At 38.4% G+C, this 17,578-nt stretch overlaps 6 protein-coding genes across 6 annotated transcripts, besides 4 other annotated features; 1 reads left to right on the forward strand and 5 right to left on the reverse strand.

Moving 5' to 3' along the window:
* Positions 1-19: 19 nt before the first annotated feature.
* Positions 20-158: a long terminal repeat (Ty1 LTR).
* Positions 20-5,746: a mobile genetic element (YERCTy1-2; Ty1 element, LTR retrotransposon of the Copia (Pseudoviridae) group; contains co-transcribed genes TYA Gag and TYB Pol, encoding proteins involved in structure and function of virus-like particles, flanked by two direct repeats).
* YER160C (gag-pol fusion protein) lies at positions 181-5,449 on the reverse strand (the record flags this gene model as incomplete). Its single annotated transcript, NM_001179050.4, is given in 1 exon segment — positions 181-5,449. Coding segments are annotated over 1 exon segment (5,268 nt in total).
* Positions 4,127-5,449, reverse strand: YER159C-A (gag protein; the record flags this gene model as incomplete). Its single annotated transcript, NM_001184429.1, has 1 exon — positions 4,127-5,449. One exon carries the CDS (start codon positions 5,447-5,449, stop codon positions 4,127-4,129), a length of 1,323 nt encoding a protein of 440 aa, NP_058156.1.
* Positions 5,409-5,746: a long terminal repeat (Ty1 LTR).
* Positions 5,747-6,208: 462 nt separating this feature from the next.
* Positions 6,209-6,507: an origin of replication (ARS520; Autonomously Replicating Sequence).
* A 164-nt stretch (positions 6,508-6,671) lies between these two features.
* Positions 6,672-7,673, reverse strand: SPT2 (Spt2p; the record flags this gene model as incomplete). The annotated part of the gene is made up of 1 exon (NM_001179051.1): positions 6,672-7,673. The coding sequence occupies one exon, from the start codon at positions 7,671-7,673 to the stop codon at positions 6,672-6,674; it is 1,002 nt and encodes a 333-aa protein (NP_011088.1).
* Positions 7,674-7,954: 281 nt separating this feature from the next.
* On the reverse strand, positions 7,955-10,219 carry RAD4 (Rad4p; the record flags this gene model as incomplete). Its single annotated transcript, NM_001179052.4, has 1 exon — positions 7,955-10,219. The coding sequence occupies one exon, from the start codon at positions 10,217-10,219 to the stop codon at positions 7,955-7,957; it is 2,265 nt and encodes a 754-aa protein (NP_011089.4).
* A 189-nt stretch (positions 10,220-10,408) lies between these two features.
* Positions 10,409-11,107, reverse strand: GCG1 (gamma-glutamylcyclotransferase; the record flags this gene model as incomplete). Its single annotated transcript, NM_001179053.3, has 1 exon — positions 10,409-11,107. One exon carries the CDS (start codon positions 11,105-11,107, stop codon positions 10,409-10,411), a length of 699 nt encoding a protein of 232 aa, NP_011090.3.
* Positions 11,108-12,716: 1,609 nt separating this feature from the next.
* On the forward strand, positions 12,717-17,123 carry CHD1 (chromatin-remodeling ATPase CHD1; the record flags this gene model as incomplete). The annotated part of the gene is made up of 1 exon (NM_001179054.1): positions 12,717-17,123. One exon carries the CDS (start codon positions 12,717-12,719, stop codon positions 17,121-17,123), a length of 4,407 nt encoding a protein of 1,468 aa, NP_011091.1.
* Between the last annotated feature and the right edge of the window lie 455 nt (positions 17,124-17,578).

The raw sequence follows: 17,578 nt of genomic DNA on the forward strand, positions 1-17,578 counted from the left end.
TGTCTCATGTTGTTCGTTTTTCAATCCTTGCGTTTCAGCTTCCTCTAACATCGATGACAGCTTCTCATAACTTATGTCATCATCTTAACACCGTATATGATAATATATTGATAATATAACTATTAGTTGATAGACGATAGTGGATTTTTATTCCAACATACCACCCATAATGTAATAGATCTAATGAATCCATTTGTTTGTTAATAGTTTGAATGTTTTTATCGGAAGAGGTTTGGTCATTACGTCTGCAATATTCTTTTTGGTTTCGATATAGCATACGTGCAGATGATTTCCTGATACTTCATCTCTTAGTCTCATTGCTTTAGTACCAAAAAATCTGTTTCTAAATTTCTCTTCATTATTGGATATAATTATACTGATTGTAGATTTACTGTCGGTTAGTAATCCTTTAGTAATTGGTTTCTTGTTAAGTTCTTGCACAAGGTGACTGAGGTTATTTAATAATGGGACAGATTCACTTATCGCGTGTATTTCTGCTTCCGTAGTTGAAGTACATGTTAATGAAGCCTTGGTGGACTTTCCTCCAATTACTTTTCCATTAAGTAAATATATGTTGCCAATTTGTGATTTATAATACGGTTGGTTACCATACGATGCATCGCTTATAACAACTAATTTATTTGTTGGCTTAACAGGTTTGCTTTTGTGCCATATTAATTGCTTATCTCTCGTATTCCATATGAACTGTATCAATTCATATGTCATATCTAACACTTGCTTGGACGGAAATAGTATATGTTGTGCAAGTGTGTTGATGTAGTATAATAGGTCAAATCTAAATTTATATCCAACATATGATGCTAGACCTATCAGCTTTTGCATTTCATGTACCTTCATTTTGTAATCATCTTCTTCTAGCTCTAGTTCTTGCTGGTCTATATATAGACCTGGTTGACCTGGAGCGCTAAGTTTCCTTCCTTTTGGGTTCAAAGGTACGTTTAGTTTGGGTATTTTTTCAGTTAATGAGTTTTCCATACCTAATTTCATGTATTTACCTCTTTGATATTTGATTTCTAAGCCAAGTATGTCGTACTGAATTTCGTTATCACTTTCACCCAGATTTATTATCTTTGTATCGTATTGTTTCTTGAGTGTTGTTATGATTTTCTTATTTGCATTTAAGTCTTTGCTGAACAATATCATATCATCAACGAATAAGCAAATTGTTACTTGACTATTCTTAAATACGCATGACCATCCACGAACTTCTTCCATACCACACTGTTTTATCAGGTATGATTTGATAGTTTCGTACCAGTTCGCTCCACTTTGTTTCAATCCATAAAGTGATTTCTTCAAACGTATTAACTTATCATTCATTCCTAAATGTGGTGGAGGTCTTATGTATAGTTCTTCTTTGATGTCTGCATACAAATATGCCGAAGATATGTCTAATTGTGTAATATAGTAGTTATTGTCTAATGCAAGTGACAGGGATGTCATTAATGCATAGTGATGTACGGTATTGGATTGCATGCCTGGGTCGTAAGTGTCAGGATGTTGAATATCACCTCTTGCAACAAATCTAGCTTTATGAGTACCGTCACGTTTCCTGTTAAAGATAAACATTGAATTTATTACTCTTTTGGGGTCTATTTCTTTTCTGTCATAATATCTGTCAGTGTCCCAAGTTTTCATCTTCAACAGTTGATTGACTTCTTTGTGGTATGCCTGGATATATTTTTCTTTTTCTTTAATATCTTTATTATAGGTGATTGCCTCATCGTATCGTAAGGTTGTTCGTATTGGTTTGATTGATTTTACTGCTTTTACAGCTGCAATCAGGTGAATTCGTTTCTTCGATCTCGGAGGTTCTAAACTACGCATATTCTTAGTATTCCATGTGTCTCGTGATACCTTAATTTCAGTTTCATTATCTTCTAATGATCTTTTCTTACTGTTGATAGTAGTATAGGCATTAGAGTCACCAATACCACCCAAACTGGAATTAGTTTGATGAGAATTTATCGGTGGGAGTTCTTTAAAGGAGTCTGATAATTCGGTAGGAGGTTCTGGAGGCAGATCGGGGAGTGGAAGATCAGCGATAATAGATTCCTCTGTATTCTCCTTAGGACAGGTATCTGACGTTTTGATAGGAACGACGTGGTGTAGTGAATTACTTTCTGATGAGGAAGTATCGATCGAAGGTGAACGGTGTATGATCCTTTTCTCAGTCTCCTGTTCGCTTGTCTGCGGAACAGTTTTATTATTGGTACCACCCGTACTGGATATTGGTACGTTTGTATGATTAGTCTCATTGTCACTGTACGAGTCTGAGTGTCTGAAATCTTTAGATTTACTGGCGTGCGACGACTCATGTGTGTTAGATTGGGACATGGGAGCAAGTAAAGGAACATCTAATCTATGCATACCACCCGAACCGGTACTCTCGATATCGGAAATTTGGGGGGTGCTAGATCTCTTCTTAGATGGAAGAATATTAGATTCAGATATGTTGGGGTCAACTTCTCTGGGTGCGCGAATATTGGTTTTGGAAACACGTTTCGAATCTTCAGTATGAGTTGACGGAGGTGTGGAATCGGTTGGACTCACAGCTTTTGAAAGGACATTTCTCAGTTGCTCAGGATGTAGTTCAATGTCAGATTGGAAGTCATGGTCAGATTCTATGTTAAGATCATTGGATTGTTGGATCTCATTTGACGCAATGAACGAATGATATGAAGCAGTTAAACGGTTTAAGTCTTCATCGAAAGTGAGTGCGTCGTAATTGAATTGATCTAATCTGGATTCCTTGCCCTGAAGAATAACATAGTTAGTTGTATCTACTGTCTTCTTTAAGGACGGAAGATAGATGATATATCCATAAGAGTTTCGAGACGGATGTAGAGCGTAGCCTGGGATGCCACGAGGATGTATTTTGGAGTTAGGGTTGTGATCATTGACGATAACAGGTTGACCGAAAGGTAACAAAGTACTGATATCAAGTCCTGCCAAGCCAGCATGTTGTCTTGCAGATTTTTTGCTTTTAGGTGAAGCTAGTGAATTTCTCACAATAGTAGAAAATTCGATTGCAGAGAACCATAAATGGTTCGGTAAACCACTACATTGCAGTTGAGTACGGCAGTCATCTAATAAGGTACGGTTGAGCCGTTCAGCGACTCCATGTGCTCGGGAATCCGCTGTGGTTGTATAGCATGGAGTTATACCATTTTTTTCAAGGAATTTATGGAGAGTTCTGTTAGTATACTCAGAACCACGGTCCATTTGTATAACCAAGACACTGGCCTGAAACTGGTTTTTAATAAAAGCTAGTATCGTAGTAAAAACATCGAGGATAGAGTCCTCGCGACGGTCGTGTAATGGATAAACCCAACGGAATTTTGTTGTCTCATCAGTAAATGAGATGAAATAGGATGGTGCACTTTTTGGTAGGTTGTGAACTGGACCAAATATGTCAGTATGTAGGTATTGAAAGGGTTCGTATGAATTTTGGTATTTTAGTCGTGAACCTTTGATATGTCTGTGTTTGGTGCTTTTGCCGATTAAACAATCAGGACATTGATAGTCAATAGCACTAGACCAGTCGACATCTGATTCGTTAAAATACGTGATGGTGTTATTTTTAAGTGAGTATCGAATTGTCTGTGCATTGGCATGTGCAAGCATTCGATGAATGAAAGGATAAGGATATTTGCGTGTACTTTCACTTGTATGGACATTATTGATGGTGGGTACGGAGATATTTGATGGAAGCAAGTACTTTTTAGATACCCAGTAAAAGTCTCCATATTTTACGATAGGTGCAAGTACAGTGCCGTCAGACCGTTCTAAGACGTTTTTGGTAAAGCATGCTGTGATATCTACTGCAGCCAATTCATTCAAACTGAGTAAGTCATAGGCTATGTTAGGAGTGTGCAATACCTTTATTGATGTTTTGGTGTTGTCCTGGAAGTGAAATTGTAGGTCACCAATAGCGTTAATTGGTATATTTCTTTTTTGAGCATCAACTACGTTTATGTCAGGATTAGATGATGCTGAGTGTATGTGATGAGCAGATCTTATAAGGGTTCGTGATGCTCCTGAATCGAGAAGGAGGTGTCCAGGGAGTTCATCATCAGAATGATTAGTATGATTTACTGTAGATTCAGTAAGTTTCTGGCCTAAGATGAAGGTCGTGCTTATTGTTCAATTGAATCGGTTCAGTAGTTGATTTACTGATGGAATCGTTGTCCGTGCTGGGAGAGTTATTAGATGTGGATACATTGTGAGCCCTGGCTGTTTTCGATTTCGAATTATTTGTTTTTTGAGGATTCCGAGCTATAACTTTGGGTTTGGTTGTATTCGTATAGCTGCGAGAATCATTCTTCTCATCACTCGGATTTCTCCTGTAATTAGGTTTGCTGTTTCTCGATCCCTGTTGTTCTTCATAAATAGCATGGATATCTAAGAACAGTTCAGCGACTGTCATATTTAGATGTCGATGACGTGTGTAGCGTAAAAATTTATATTCGCCAGATAGACCTCTCATAATTAATTGGCATGCGACCTTGTTATTGATATGAATGCCATTATTGTTCAGTCTGTCGATAATGTTTGTGACTTTTGTTTCAAATGCATCTGCAGGTGTACTGCCATTATATTGCAAATTTGCCAGGGTCACAATGTCGTTTGCCTCTTGGGTATCAGATTGCATTTTTTCAATACTTTTGGAAAGAATTTTCATGATATCCGTATAATCAACGGATAGGATGTCTTTGACCCAGGTAGGTAGGAATTGAGAGGGAGCAAATATTTGAAAAGTGTTATACAAGAAGGTGAGTTCATCATCAGTGATCTGACGTACGGGTTTTCCGTTTACTGTCGGAATAATACCACCGAGATTCGAGTTTTGTAAAAATTTGATGTATGTTTTAACCCAATTTGGAAAATCATTAGGTGAGGTTAACATTGGTGGTGGTCTGACATATTTTTTAGTGGATGTCATATCAGAGTCCGCTGAGGATGAATCAGTAAATGTATTACCTGACTCAGGTGATGGAGTGCTCAGAGGCGTTCCAACTGATGATGGATACTGCGGAAACTGTGATTGTGGCCCAGGTGGAAAGTACATAGGCGACATTTGATAAGGTGTATACGGAATCATAGATGGGTGTCCGTAAAATGACCAACCAGATGGATTGGCTTGGTTTTGGGTCATCATGCACTGCTGTGGGTACGGCCCATTCTGTGGAGGTGGTACTGAAGCAGGTTGAGGAGAGGCATGATGGGGGTTCTCTGGAACAGCTGATGAAGCAGGTGTTGTTGTCTGTTGAGAGTTAGCCTTAGTGGAAGCCTTATCATATTCTTGAATTTTGGAAGCTGAAACGTCTAACGGATCTTGATTTGTGTGGACTTCCTTAGAAGTAACCGAAGCACAGGCGCTACCATGAGATATATGTGGGTAATTAGATAATTGTTGGGATTCCATTGTTGATAAAGGCTATAATATTAGGTATACAGAATATACTAGAAGTTCTCCTCGAGGATATAGGAATCCTCAAAATGGGATCTATATTTCTACATACTAATATTACGATTATTCCTCATTCCGTTTTATATGTTTATATTCATTGATCCTATTACATTATCAATCCTTGCGTTTCAGCTTCCTCTAACATCGATGACAGCTTCTCATAACTTATGTCATCATCTTAACACCGTATATGATAATATATTGATAATATAACTATTAGTTGATAGACGATAGTGGATTTTTATTCCAACAGTTTTGTTATAAGGTTGTTTCATATGTGTTTTATGAACGTTTAGGATGACGTATTGTCATACTGACGTATCTCATTTTGAGATACAACACAGTGGGCTAAGAATATACAACCGTTTTAGTCAATGTGTTGAAATATCATATTTTAATGCATTGCTCGAATCTCTTCCTTCGACTTACTTATATTGATTAAGGGTATGTATTTGATCCTTCCACCTGGAAAAACTGAGGACCTTACAGTGTTATTAAGTGTATGATGTATCACTGTCGTTGTAGTATTTCTCGGGAAGTTTTTCACTGGCAATTGGAGGTTGCTAGAGTTTCTTTTAACGCATACCCTAAACGCTTGTTTCTATTTTAATGACTACTTGAATCCTATCTAACTGGTGACACAATTTGTTTCATTTTTTAATATCTCACCTAATATATCCTAATAATATGAACATACCATAGCTCTTGTAAAGCTGGTCCATATTTATGTTTAGTTTCCGAATGCTTTTGTAAGGAAACGGGTTGTGGAAAAAAAAAAATACAACTACGTTGCCGCGAATCTTGTTGAAAAAGGTCTCAAATTAAGGCAAAAATGATACTGGAATTGTTAGTCTTGTATAATCGATCAACTGCAACAACCAAGTCTTTAAATTTTCAGTCCGTCTTGAAAGAATAGTGAAGGTTCATTTTTATTTTTACATAGTAAAGTTTATAGAATTATGGGCGATACACAATATAAATGTTCTAACCCAACTGATGCATATCATCACTGTACGTTTGAAAATCGGACAGGCAAACTGGATAAATGGAAAACGCAATTACAAAGGGTATGAAAATGAATGTAAGAAGTGAAACAGTGCCTCGAAACAGTTCCCAAACTCTCTACGACTTCATTAGTCATTTCACGTCCATATATCAAAACATATATCAATATTCCTTAGCGTATGCCCTTCTTACGGCGTCTCTTCTCCTCTTCATGCTTTTTTAACCAAGCTTCCTCACGTTTATCCTCTAACCTTGCCATTTTTCTTGCCATTTCCTCCTCTTCCAAGATTTCCATCTCATTTGCTTCCATATCATCATCCTCAAGCTCATCGTAATCGTATTCTGACCGCTTCTTGCCTCTATTGAACATAGCCCAAATTTCGTCACGATCATATCCGGGACCATTGCTGTGTTTCGATTTGCTGTGGTAACCTTCATCTTCATCGTCTTCTATAAAATCATCCATATCGTTATCTTCTTCATCATAGTCATCCTGGTATCTTGATTTCTGTTTTCTAGATTCTAACTTTTCTTTTAATCTCCTATTAGGTTGAGCAAATCCATTTGTGGGCAAGTTGAGCTTGACGGGCTTGGGTGAGTCTGATGATTTTATGCTATTGCCTCCAGAAGATACTCCACGCAATGTTGCGCCAGGGGATGCTTTCTTTTGTGGTCTTTTTGAACTTTTGAAACCTGGCTTGTTAAAATGTGGGCGTTCCTTAGTTACGGGTTCCGATGACTTAACTTTTGGGGGCTGTTTCTCATTATTTTCCGCTTGTTTCATTAGCTCTTCAAATGACATCTTTTTGATAGGTTCAGGTTTCTTCCTTACAACTGGCTTGAGTGGCGCATGACTTGCTCCAATAGACCTCTTAAACCTAATTCCAAGGCCACCTTCATCATCGTCATTCCTTTCTATTTTCTTTTTCTCAGATCCAGATGAGGTGCCACGTTTCCGTTTTACACCACTTTTTTTAGCCAAAGCACCATTCTTTAACAGTTCCTGCCGCCTCAGCTCCTTCAATCTTTTTACTGCAGGATCTTCGTCTCTTATGTAATTTTTGGGTAACAAGGAATACTCTTCGTCATTCTTCTTGGGTAATGGATCTTGCACTTGGGCTTTTGATGCAGTCGTTGATTTTCGTATTTGGGAAAGTTTGGAAAGAAAACTCATAACTAAAATATTTCACTTTGAATAGGACTCAAGTCCCTGTCCCTCTCATCAACTTTTATTTTCAAATTACACTAGTTATTTTATTGTATTCATATATTAATCTGTGGCACTTGTCCATGTGGGAATATCTTAGTCGAACAAGAAAAATAATCATGTTAAACGAAAAAGTTTGAAGCCAACTAAGTTCTCATTCATTACAAAGTATATACAAAATTCCTGAACATAGAATTTCTTTATTAAAAACATACTTTCCTAATTATTCAAACCGTTTCAGCCTCATTTCAGTCTGATTCCTCTGACATCTCTAGTTCTTTCATAAAATCCGAATAATCCTCCCCGACATCGTCGTCTGTAGCACTTTCCTCCGCTTTGTCAACAGAAACATAATCTAAACTATCTTCTGGCTCTGAAGGTTCACTATACGGCCTTGCTTCGTGGTTTGCTATACCTGGTAGGAACCCACCTCCCATAAAAGTCTCCGTATTATCGTGATTGTCCGCAATATTCTGTTCCTTCGTAACGTTAGGTTCTTCCTCGGCAATTTTACCATATGTGGAGTTCAGCTTGCTACGAATACGCAGTTTTAGCAGTAAAGTATTCCAACTCTCCAAAGCACCAAGCAAATGTTCCTTCCTATTATCATCCTCTTGAATAAACTCTATTCCATCAATAGCGGTTTCAATAGCTTCTCTGAGCCACTTTGCAACAACAATGCCACTTAAAACTGGCTTAACTGTACTGCCGCGTTCAAACTTAAAAGAAGTTACAGCAGGTGCAAATTCCACCCCCAAAAACCTAGCAGCTTTAATTGCCACAGGATTCTCAACCAAACAACAGTTACCAGGTATCATCGTTGGTGCAAAAACTTCGATGTTTCCAAATGTATTCTTGGTTATTTCACCGCTCGCACTGGCTAATGGAGGGATGTATAATTCTGTGTCTTCAAAGCTATATAATCTTTCATCTTCTTCTTCTGCTTCGCCCTTAGGCCTTCCAACTGTCCTCTTTATCACCTTTTTACACCTGCTACCAGTTTTTAAAATTCGGCCGTTCATGTACCATTGTCTAGCACTTTTCAAATCCGCAATATCTCTTTTTGCATAAACTTTCAAAACCTTCCCAACTTTTCCATGTACTTTTAAATATCCACACTCTTTACATCCTGGCTTTACAATTTGAGTCTGTTTGATATCTTGTTCTAAAACATAATATGGGTGGTTTTTCAAATCCTGCACCGAATCTGGTATGCCTTCACTTTCATCTCTCTGAAAAAAATATTGATCTTCGTAATCATCAATTTTGGTTCTCTTTCTATGGTGAAGTGCTGTTATCACTTTTCTGAACCATTTCTCACCAAAGTCATCTTTAGTAATTCTTCTTTTTCTTACTTTAGAGTTCATCCATTGGGCATATCTTCGAGTTACATCTCTACAGCCATACTTCCGATCGTAAGCAATCACGTACCTCAACATATTTCTTTCGCAGCACGCCACGCCTTTCGGTGCCAACTTGGAATGAAGTCTGACCTGTTCAATGGTTTTGAGATTTACTGGGTCAACAGTTATCCATTTCTTAGAGAATTTGTCCCACACTTCACACCAAAAAATCGGATACTTGACCATATCTTTGTACGCATTGTTTCCATTCAAAGAAGTGTCAATCTTCATATTGGTAAAATCTGGCGGTTGACATGACATGATAAGTCGTGCGTTAACATTACAAGCCCTGAGCATCGCAACGAAACCTTGCACTGAAATATCAGGATCTCCGTGACCTTTACTGACGGCCCTTAAAAAGTCAGATCTTTTCAACGTCTTGAATTTTCTTTTGTTATTGGCGCTCATTTCAATTTCTTTCCAGGTTCTCATATAAAGTCCCACATTATCATATTTTTTAGTGATCTTCCAGTGTTTTTGCCATAACTCCATGCATTTCTTCAACCCATCTAATAATTTCCTAGTACTCCTAAGTGGGAGTTCCTCATCTTTCTGAGGATGCAGTAGCTCAAACACTTTCTCAGGAACTAAGTTGCTCAGTTTTCTAGACAAGCGCTTGCTGTTAATCCATTCATTTCGTATAAATCCATGAACCATCAAGCAAACTAGATACAACATGTGGAAATATTTTCTCCTTTTCCGTTCTTCATTAGAACAAACGTTGCGGCTTGTCCTTCTAGCATCACTATTCCTTTTACTAGAGGGCTTAATTTCAACAGATATATCTTCTACACCGGCCACCTCATTTCCATCTGTCACGTCTTCAAATTCCTCCGAATCATAATCTTCTTCAGATGACTGGATTTCCTCTACACTATCATCCGTCGGTACCGTAACGACGCCATCATCTGAAGAATCTAAGTTTACAGTAACAACGCTTTCTCGTGGCAATTCATTCAACCCTGTTTTAAACTTCTTCTTGGCATCTGGTAGGGGCTGGTTCTTCCTTCTGACTCTTCTTCTTCTACTCAGGGGCGCTTTTTCTGCCTCTTTCTCGTTAAGAGCCTTCCTTATTAGTTCAAAATATTCCTTGGGCAGGTCTTCATTCATTTTAGCGGAAAAATAGTGTCGTTATGTCTCTGCTTGTCGTCCTGTTTGAACTGCATAAAATTTGCATATATTGTGCATGCATTAAAGGTACTTAACCGCATTTTTCCATTTTCCGCCGCACTATATAGATGGTAGAAAAGCAAGAGGAGAACCTTACATAGTTAATCAAGATATGTATACATATTTCATTCACCTGTATTTATTTACAGTCTCCAATAGAGCAGTCAGATAATGATCGGTAATACGCCCTCGCTCTTTCATGATGGGCATTTGCGCTAGCGCTTGCTCCAGTTTTGCAAGGTATTCATAGTTAGATCCACTAGGTCCATGCGACACGGCAATTACTTTCGCAGTTTCATCCACGGTCTCTGGTCCGACGAAGGCCTCATTATCTATTGTACCAATGTACACCGAAGTAAGTAGTACCCGTTTACCCGATTTGTTGTGCCGAGGCAACTGTTCTAATGCTTCACCCAATTCTGCCTCGTGCTCCCGATTAGTTTCTAGATGCACCTCAACCTCATGTAGAGTGTACCCGTTTTGTTCTCTTACGTTCAAATACTCTCTAACCTCTTGAGCATGTTCTGGTGGTATATAATACACTACCCCTATGGTGACTAAGTCGTCGGGATCCTGGATAGGTGCACTTTCACTATACAAATTCACATTCTTCAAGAAGGCAGTTTGCCTTATAATATCCTCATACGGGATTAGTGTGGCCACTCTTCCTGGGTTTGCAGGTGTACCCCTATGATCAGTGGAACTTTGCCAGAACCGACGAGCAAAACCGTGAATTATTGCCGGTATTCTATGCGTGTAATGAGACGGAGGCTTGTAAATCAGAGATCCGTAGCCTAGGACCCAGATACCACTGTTGTCATTAGTCATTTGGCCATACAACTTTTTATAAGCCCAAACCAACGTCGTGATTGCTTCTTCCAAGGTTAAATCACCTCGAGACTAAACTCATAGCTAATATTGACCTTACCTTTTAGCGTTACCCAGAATACCAATTATCCCGCTCCTTGGCGAATCCAAAAAAAAAAAAAAGGAAAAATTACTGGAGTGGCAAATTTTCTCATTCTCTTCATATAAACCACTAGGGAGGACGTCGAAGAAAAGTCTGCTAGGTGTTGGTGACAACTTCCAAGCTTCCCTTAACACAAGGGAACTATTGATAACCGCTGGTTGACATACGCCTTTAAAAGAGGTCATACGTTGCGACACTCTCTCCCTCCCCTCTCACTGATGTTTTCTGTCTTCAATTTCTGGCAATAATCTTAAGACGAAGCAGTCAAGTCCTAAGGAAGAAAACGATTTTTGATTGTTTTAAGTTGCCACTACGTAGTGGTCAATATGGAAGCCTCTGCGCAATGGAGAAACACGGGTGGCATAGGTCAGCGAACCATACAAGCGAGAACACTCTCATTACTTTATGGATCATCTCAGTATTTCACCGTTCGAGGAAAATCTTCTTTCGCAGGCCGAAGTCACCGTGATATATTTGATACTTTTGAGATATCCTTGAAAGGTAAGCTTCTATGTTGTACGTTTATTTTTTTTAACTTTCTTTGTTTTAGCTTTTACTTCGATGATATGTTACTGCCCCATATACGGTAAAAGATCATACGTTGCCAAAATCAAAAGACATGATTGCCTGTATGTTTTCCTCAGCCCATCAATGCGTAATACGGTCAGCTAAACGCTGCTCACAAGCCAAGGGCTTGCGTGTTGCTCGCGCATCGGTTGGATATCACTGGTAGGCCACTTCTTCAATATTTTGAAAATGAAACACGCTAAAGTTGAAAACTTAATTATCAACCGTCCAGAAGGTGTAGGCAATTTCATCTAAGAGAATAAATTTAACATCCCACGATCCTTATCACATCCCATCCCTACACTAGGACATATGTTCCCAAACATTACAAAGTTCTTTCCTGATATCATTACTGATATAAGATTATGTCAATTATTGATACCATTAAAGACATGTAATATGCAACACTTGTCGAACAGATCATAGTTCAGTAGTCGATTATCATACTGTTACCCTCTCGTTATATAATTTTACTTTTTTTCCTTTCCTTCTTTTCAATTTCGAAACTGTACCACGAGAAACATTGTGTAGAAGAATCTTGTCCTCATTATATCTGGTTAGTACTATCGTATTCTTGTCCGGACATCTAAGTCAAGTTGATAAAAGTTTGGGGTTATCAAGTCAAGATAAGCAAGCTTGCAGAAGTCACCTTCTCTTTTCCGTTACTTCTTTTGTGAATATACACATACTTGTTTCTTCCAAAGGAGAAAATTGAATAAGCCTAAACATCGACCATCATTTTCTTTAATTCGTACTTGAGTTCCACTAGCTTACCTATTCACTAACGACAAAGTTTCTCAAAGGTTTTTATTTTTCATTTGCTTCAAGACTTTTCCGTTATTTCTTTAAACCTATACCCAATTCAAAGCAGAACCTTTTCTAATTTAATTCTCACTTATAATGGCAGCCAAGGATATTTCTACTGAAGTGCTGCAAAATCCTGAACTATATGGGCTGAGGCGGTCACATAGAGCTGCTGCGCATCAACAAAACTACTTCAACGATAGCGATGATGAGGACGATGAAGATAATATTAAACAGTCGAGGAGGAAGAGAATGACCACGATTGAAGACGACGAAGACGAATTTGAAGATGAAGAAGGCGAAGAAGATTCTGGAGAGGACGAAGATGAGGAAGATTTTGAAGAAGATGATGATTATTATGGCTCTCCTATAAAACAAAATCGATCAAAACCGAAATCAAGAACAAAATCAAAGTCTAAATCTAAGCCAAAATCTCAATCTGAAAAGCAATCTACAGTGAAAATACCAACAAGGTTTTCTAATCGTCAAAACAAAACGGTAAATTATAACATCGATTATAGCGATGATGACCTCTTAGAATCTGAAGATGACTATGGTTCCGAGGAGGCTTTATCAGAGGAAAATGTGCATGAAGCATCTGCCAATCCTCAACCAGAGGACTTCCACGGTATTGATATTGTTATCAATCACAGACTAAAGACATCTTTGGAAGAAGGAAAGGTCTTGGAAAAGACTGTTCCTGACCTCAATAACTGCAAGGAAAATTATGAATTCTTAATCAAATGGACAGATGAATCTCATCTCCACAATACCTGGGAAACTTATGAATCCATTGGCCAAGTCCGTGGATTGAAGAGGTTGGACAACTATTGTAAGCAATTCATCATCGAAGATCAACAAGTAAGATTAGATCCATACGTTACCGCCGAAGATATAGAGATCATGGACATGGAACGTGAACGTAGGCTTGATGAATTTGAGGAGTTCCACGTGCCAGAAAGGATTATTGATAGCCAACGTGCTTCGTTGGAAGACGGCACCTCACAATTACAGTATTTAGTTAAATGGCGTCGTCTAAATTACGACGAGGCTACTTGGGAGAATGCCACAGATATCGTGAAATTGGCACCTGAACAAGTGAAACATTTTCAAAACAGAGAAAACTCTAAGATCCTCCCACAATATTCCAGTAATTATACTTCACAGAGACCGCGTTTTGAGAAGTTAAGCGTGCAACCTCCGTTCATTAAAGGTGGGGAATTAAGAGATTTTCAACTAACTGGTATTAATTGGATGGCATTTTTGTGGTCCAAAGGTGATAATGGTATACTGGCAGATGAGATGGGCCTGGGAAAAACGGTCCAGACTGTCGCCTTTATCAGTTGGCTGATATTTGCTCGTAGACAAAACGGACCTCACATCATTGTCGTTCCTTTATCGACAATGCCTGCCTGGTTGGATACTTTTGAGAAATGGGCGCCTGATTTGAATTGTATATGCTATATGGGCAACCAAAAATCAAGAGATACCATTCGAGAATATGAATTTTACACCAATCCAAGGGCAAAAGGGAAAAAAACAATGAAATTTAATGTTTTATTAACAACATACGAGTACATCTTAAAGGATCGTGCTGAATTAGGAAGTATAAAATGGCAATTTATGGCCGTTGACGAAGCTCATAGACTAAAAAATGCTGAATCATCCCTTTATGAATCATTAAACAGTTTCAAGGTCGCCAACCGTATGTTAATCACAGGCACACCTCTTCAGAATAATATTAAAGAGTTAGCTGCGTTGGTTAATTTCCTAATGCCCGGAAGGTTTACGATTGATCAGGAGATTGATTTTGAAAACCAAGATGAAGAGCAAGAAGAATATATTCATGATTTACACCGAAGAATACAGCCTTTTATTCTTCGTCGGTTGAAGAAAGACGTAGAAAAATCACTTCCATCAAAGACAGAGCGTATTTTAAGAGTTGAATTGTCCGACGTACAGACTGAGTACTATAAAAATATTCTGACTAAAAACTACTCTGCTTTAACTGCTGGAGCTAAAGGGGGTCATTTCTCTTTACTGAATATTATGAACGAGTTGAAAAAGGCATCGAACCATCCATATCTCTTCGATAATGCTGAAGAGCGCGTCTTACAGAAATTTGGGGATGGTAAAATGACTCGAGAAAACGTACTAAGAGGTTTGATCATGTCTTCGGGTAAGATGGTTCTTTTAGACCAATTATTGACCAGATTGAAGAAAGATGGGCACCGCGTGTTGATTTTTTCACAAATGGTCAGAATGCTTGACATTTTAGGCGACTATTTATCCATTAAAGGTATTAACTTCCAAAGGTTAGATGGTACAGTACCATCTGCTCAAAGAAGGATATCTATTGATCATTTCAACTCTCCGGATTCAAACGACTTCGTATTTTTACTTTCTACTCGTGCTGGTGGTTTGGGTATCAACTTAATGACCGCCGATACCGTTGTGATTTTTGATTCCGATTGGAATCCGCAAGCCGATTTACAAGCAATGGCTAGAGCTCATCGTATTGGCCAAAAAAATCACGTTATGGTGTATAGGTTGGTTTCAAAAGACACAGTAGAGGAAGAGGTATTAGAAAGAGCACGGAAGAAAATGATTCTGGAATATGCTATTATTTCTCTTGGAGTGACAGATGGTAACAAATACACTAAGAAGAATGAACCAAATGCCGGTGAATTATCGGCAATCCTGAAGTTCGGTGCAGGCAATATGTTCACTGCCACAGACAACCAGAAAAAATTGGAGGATCTTAACTTGGATGATGTTTTGAATCATGCAGAGGATCACGTTACTACTCCAGACTTAGGAGAGTCGCATCTTGGCGGTGAAGAGTTTTTGAAGCAATTCGAAGTGACTGATTATAAAGCTGATATAGATTGGGATGATATCATTCCAGAAGAAGAACTAAAAAAACTCCAAGATGAAGAGCAGAAACGCAAGGATGAAGAATATGTTAAAGAACAACTTGAAATGATGAATAGAAGGGATAACGCCCTAAAAAAAATAAAAAACAGTGTTAATGGTGATGGGACCGCCGCAAACTCAGATTCTGACGACGATAGTACTTCCAGATCTTCTAGAAGAAGAGCAAGAGCTAATGACATGGACTCTATTGGTGAATCGGAGGTGAGAGCTTTGTATAAAGCTATTTTAAAATTTGGCAACCTAAAGGAGATTTTGGACGAGTTGATTGCAGATGGAACCCTGCCGGTCAAATCATTTGAAAAATACGGTGAAACTTACGATGAAATGATGGAAGCAGCTAAAGACTGTGTACACGAGGAAGAGAAAAATAGAAAAGAAATCTTGGAGAAACTTGAGAAGCATGCTACCGCCTATAGAGCAAAGCTAAAAAGCGGTGAAATAAAAGCAGAGAACCAACCAAAGGATAATCCGTTGACTAGATTATCTTTAAAAAAAAGAGAAAAGAAAGCCGTCCTTTTCAACTTTAAAGGTGTTAAATCTTTAAACGCCGAATCTTTACTAAGTAGAGTGGAGGATTTAAAGTACTTGAAGAACTTGATAAATTCAAACTACAAAGATGATCCATTAAAGTTTAGCCTAGGCAACAACACACCTAAGCCTGTACAGAATTGGTCATCTAATTGGACGAAAGAGGAAGATGAGAAGCTATTGATTGGTGTTTTCAAATATGGATATGGTTCCTGGACACAAATAAGAGACGATCCATTTCTAGGCATTACTGATAAAATATTCTTGAATGAAGTTCACAATCCGGTAGCAAAAAAGTCGGCAAGCTCCTCTGATACAACACCAACACCCTCAAAGAAAGGAAAGGGAATAACGGGTTCTTCAAAAAAAGTACCTGGTGCCATTCACTTGGGCAGAAGAGTTGATTATCTATTATCCTTCTTAAGAGGAGGCCTAAATACAAAGAGTCCCAGTGCTGACATAGGCTCGAAAAAACTCCCTACTGGTCCTTCCAAAAAGAGACAAAGAAAACCTGCTAATCACAGCAAATCCATGACTCCAGAAATTACAAGTTCTGAGCCTGCAAATGGCCCGCCAAGCAAACGTATGAAAGCCCTCCCAAAAGGTCCTGCCGCCTTAATAAATAACACGAGATTGTCTCCAAACAGCCCCACGCCCCCATTAAAGTCCAAGGTTTCCAGAGATAATGGTACAAGGCAATCAAGCAACCCCAGTAGCGGCAGCGCTCACGAAAAAGAATATGACAGCATGGATGAAGAAGACTGTCGACACACAATGAGTGCAATACGTACTTCTTTGAAGCGACTTAGAAGAGGCGGCAAAAGTCTTGATCGTAAGGAATGGGCCAAAATTTTGAAGACCGAATTAACTACGATTGGTAATCATATCGAATCGCAAAAGGGCTCATCGAGAAAGGCAAGCCCAGAAAAATATCGCAAGCACCTTTGGTCTTACAGTGCCAACTTTTGGCCTGCCGACGTTAAGAGTACAAAGCTGATGGCAATGTACGACAAGATAACAGAGTCTCAAAAGAAGTGAAACAATTTTTCTTCACCACATTTTCCATTGTTCCTTCCCCCCATAACTATAAACGTATTTATGTATATATATTTGCGTGTAAGTGTGTGTACTATAGGGCACCGTAAAGTAATAATGCTTAATTAGTTACTACTATGACCATATAAGAGGTCATACTGTATGAAGCCACAAAGCAGATAGATCAATCATGTTTAACGAAAACTGTTAATCGAAGATTATTTCTTTTTTTTTTTCTCTTTCCTTTTTACAAAGAAAATTTTTTTTGCGCTTTTTGCCATCACCATCGCAAGTTCTGGGACAATTGTTCTCTTTCGCTCCAGTTCCAAGGAAAGAGGTTTCTGTTTTACTTAATAGAAAGTGTCATCTTGTATTTTATATCTCTTCTTTCTTGTGTAAAATTCTTTAGTTTTGATTTTGTATTTTTAGGACAGTGAGCTACGAAGTAACATTTTTAC

Source organism: Saccharomyces cerevisiae, chromosome V (assembly GCF_000146045.2).
Source record: "Saccharomyces cerevisiae S288C chromosome V, complete sequence".
Lineage (NCBI taxonomy): Eukaryota > Fungi > Ascomycota > Saccharomycetes > Saccharomycetales > Saccharomycetaceae > Saccharomyces > Saccharomyces cerevisiae.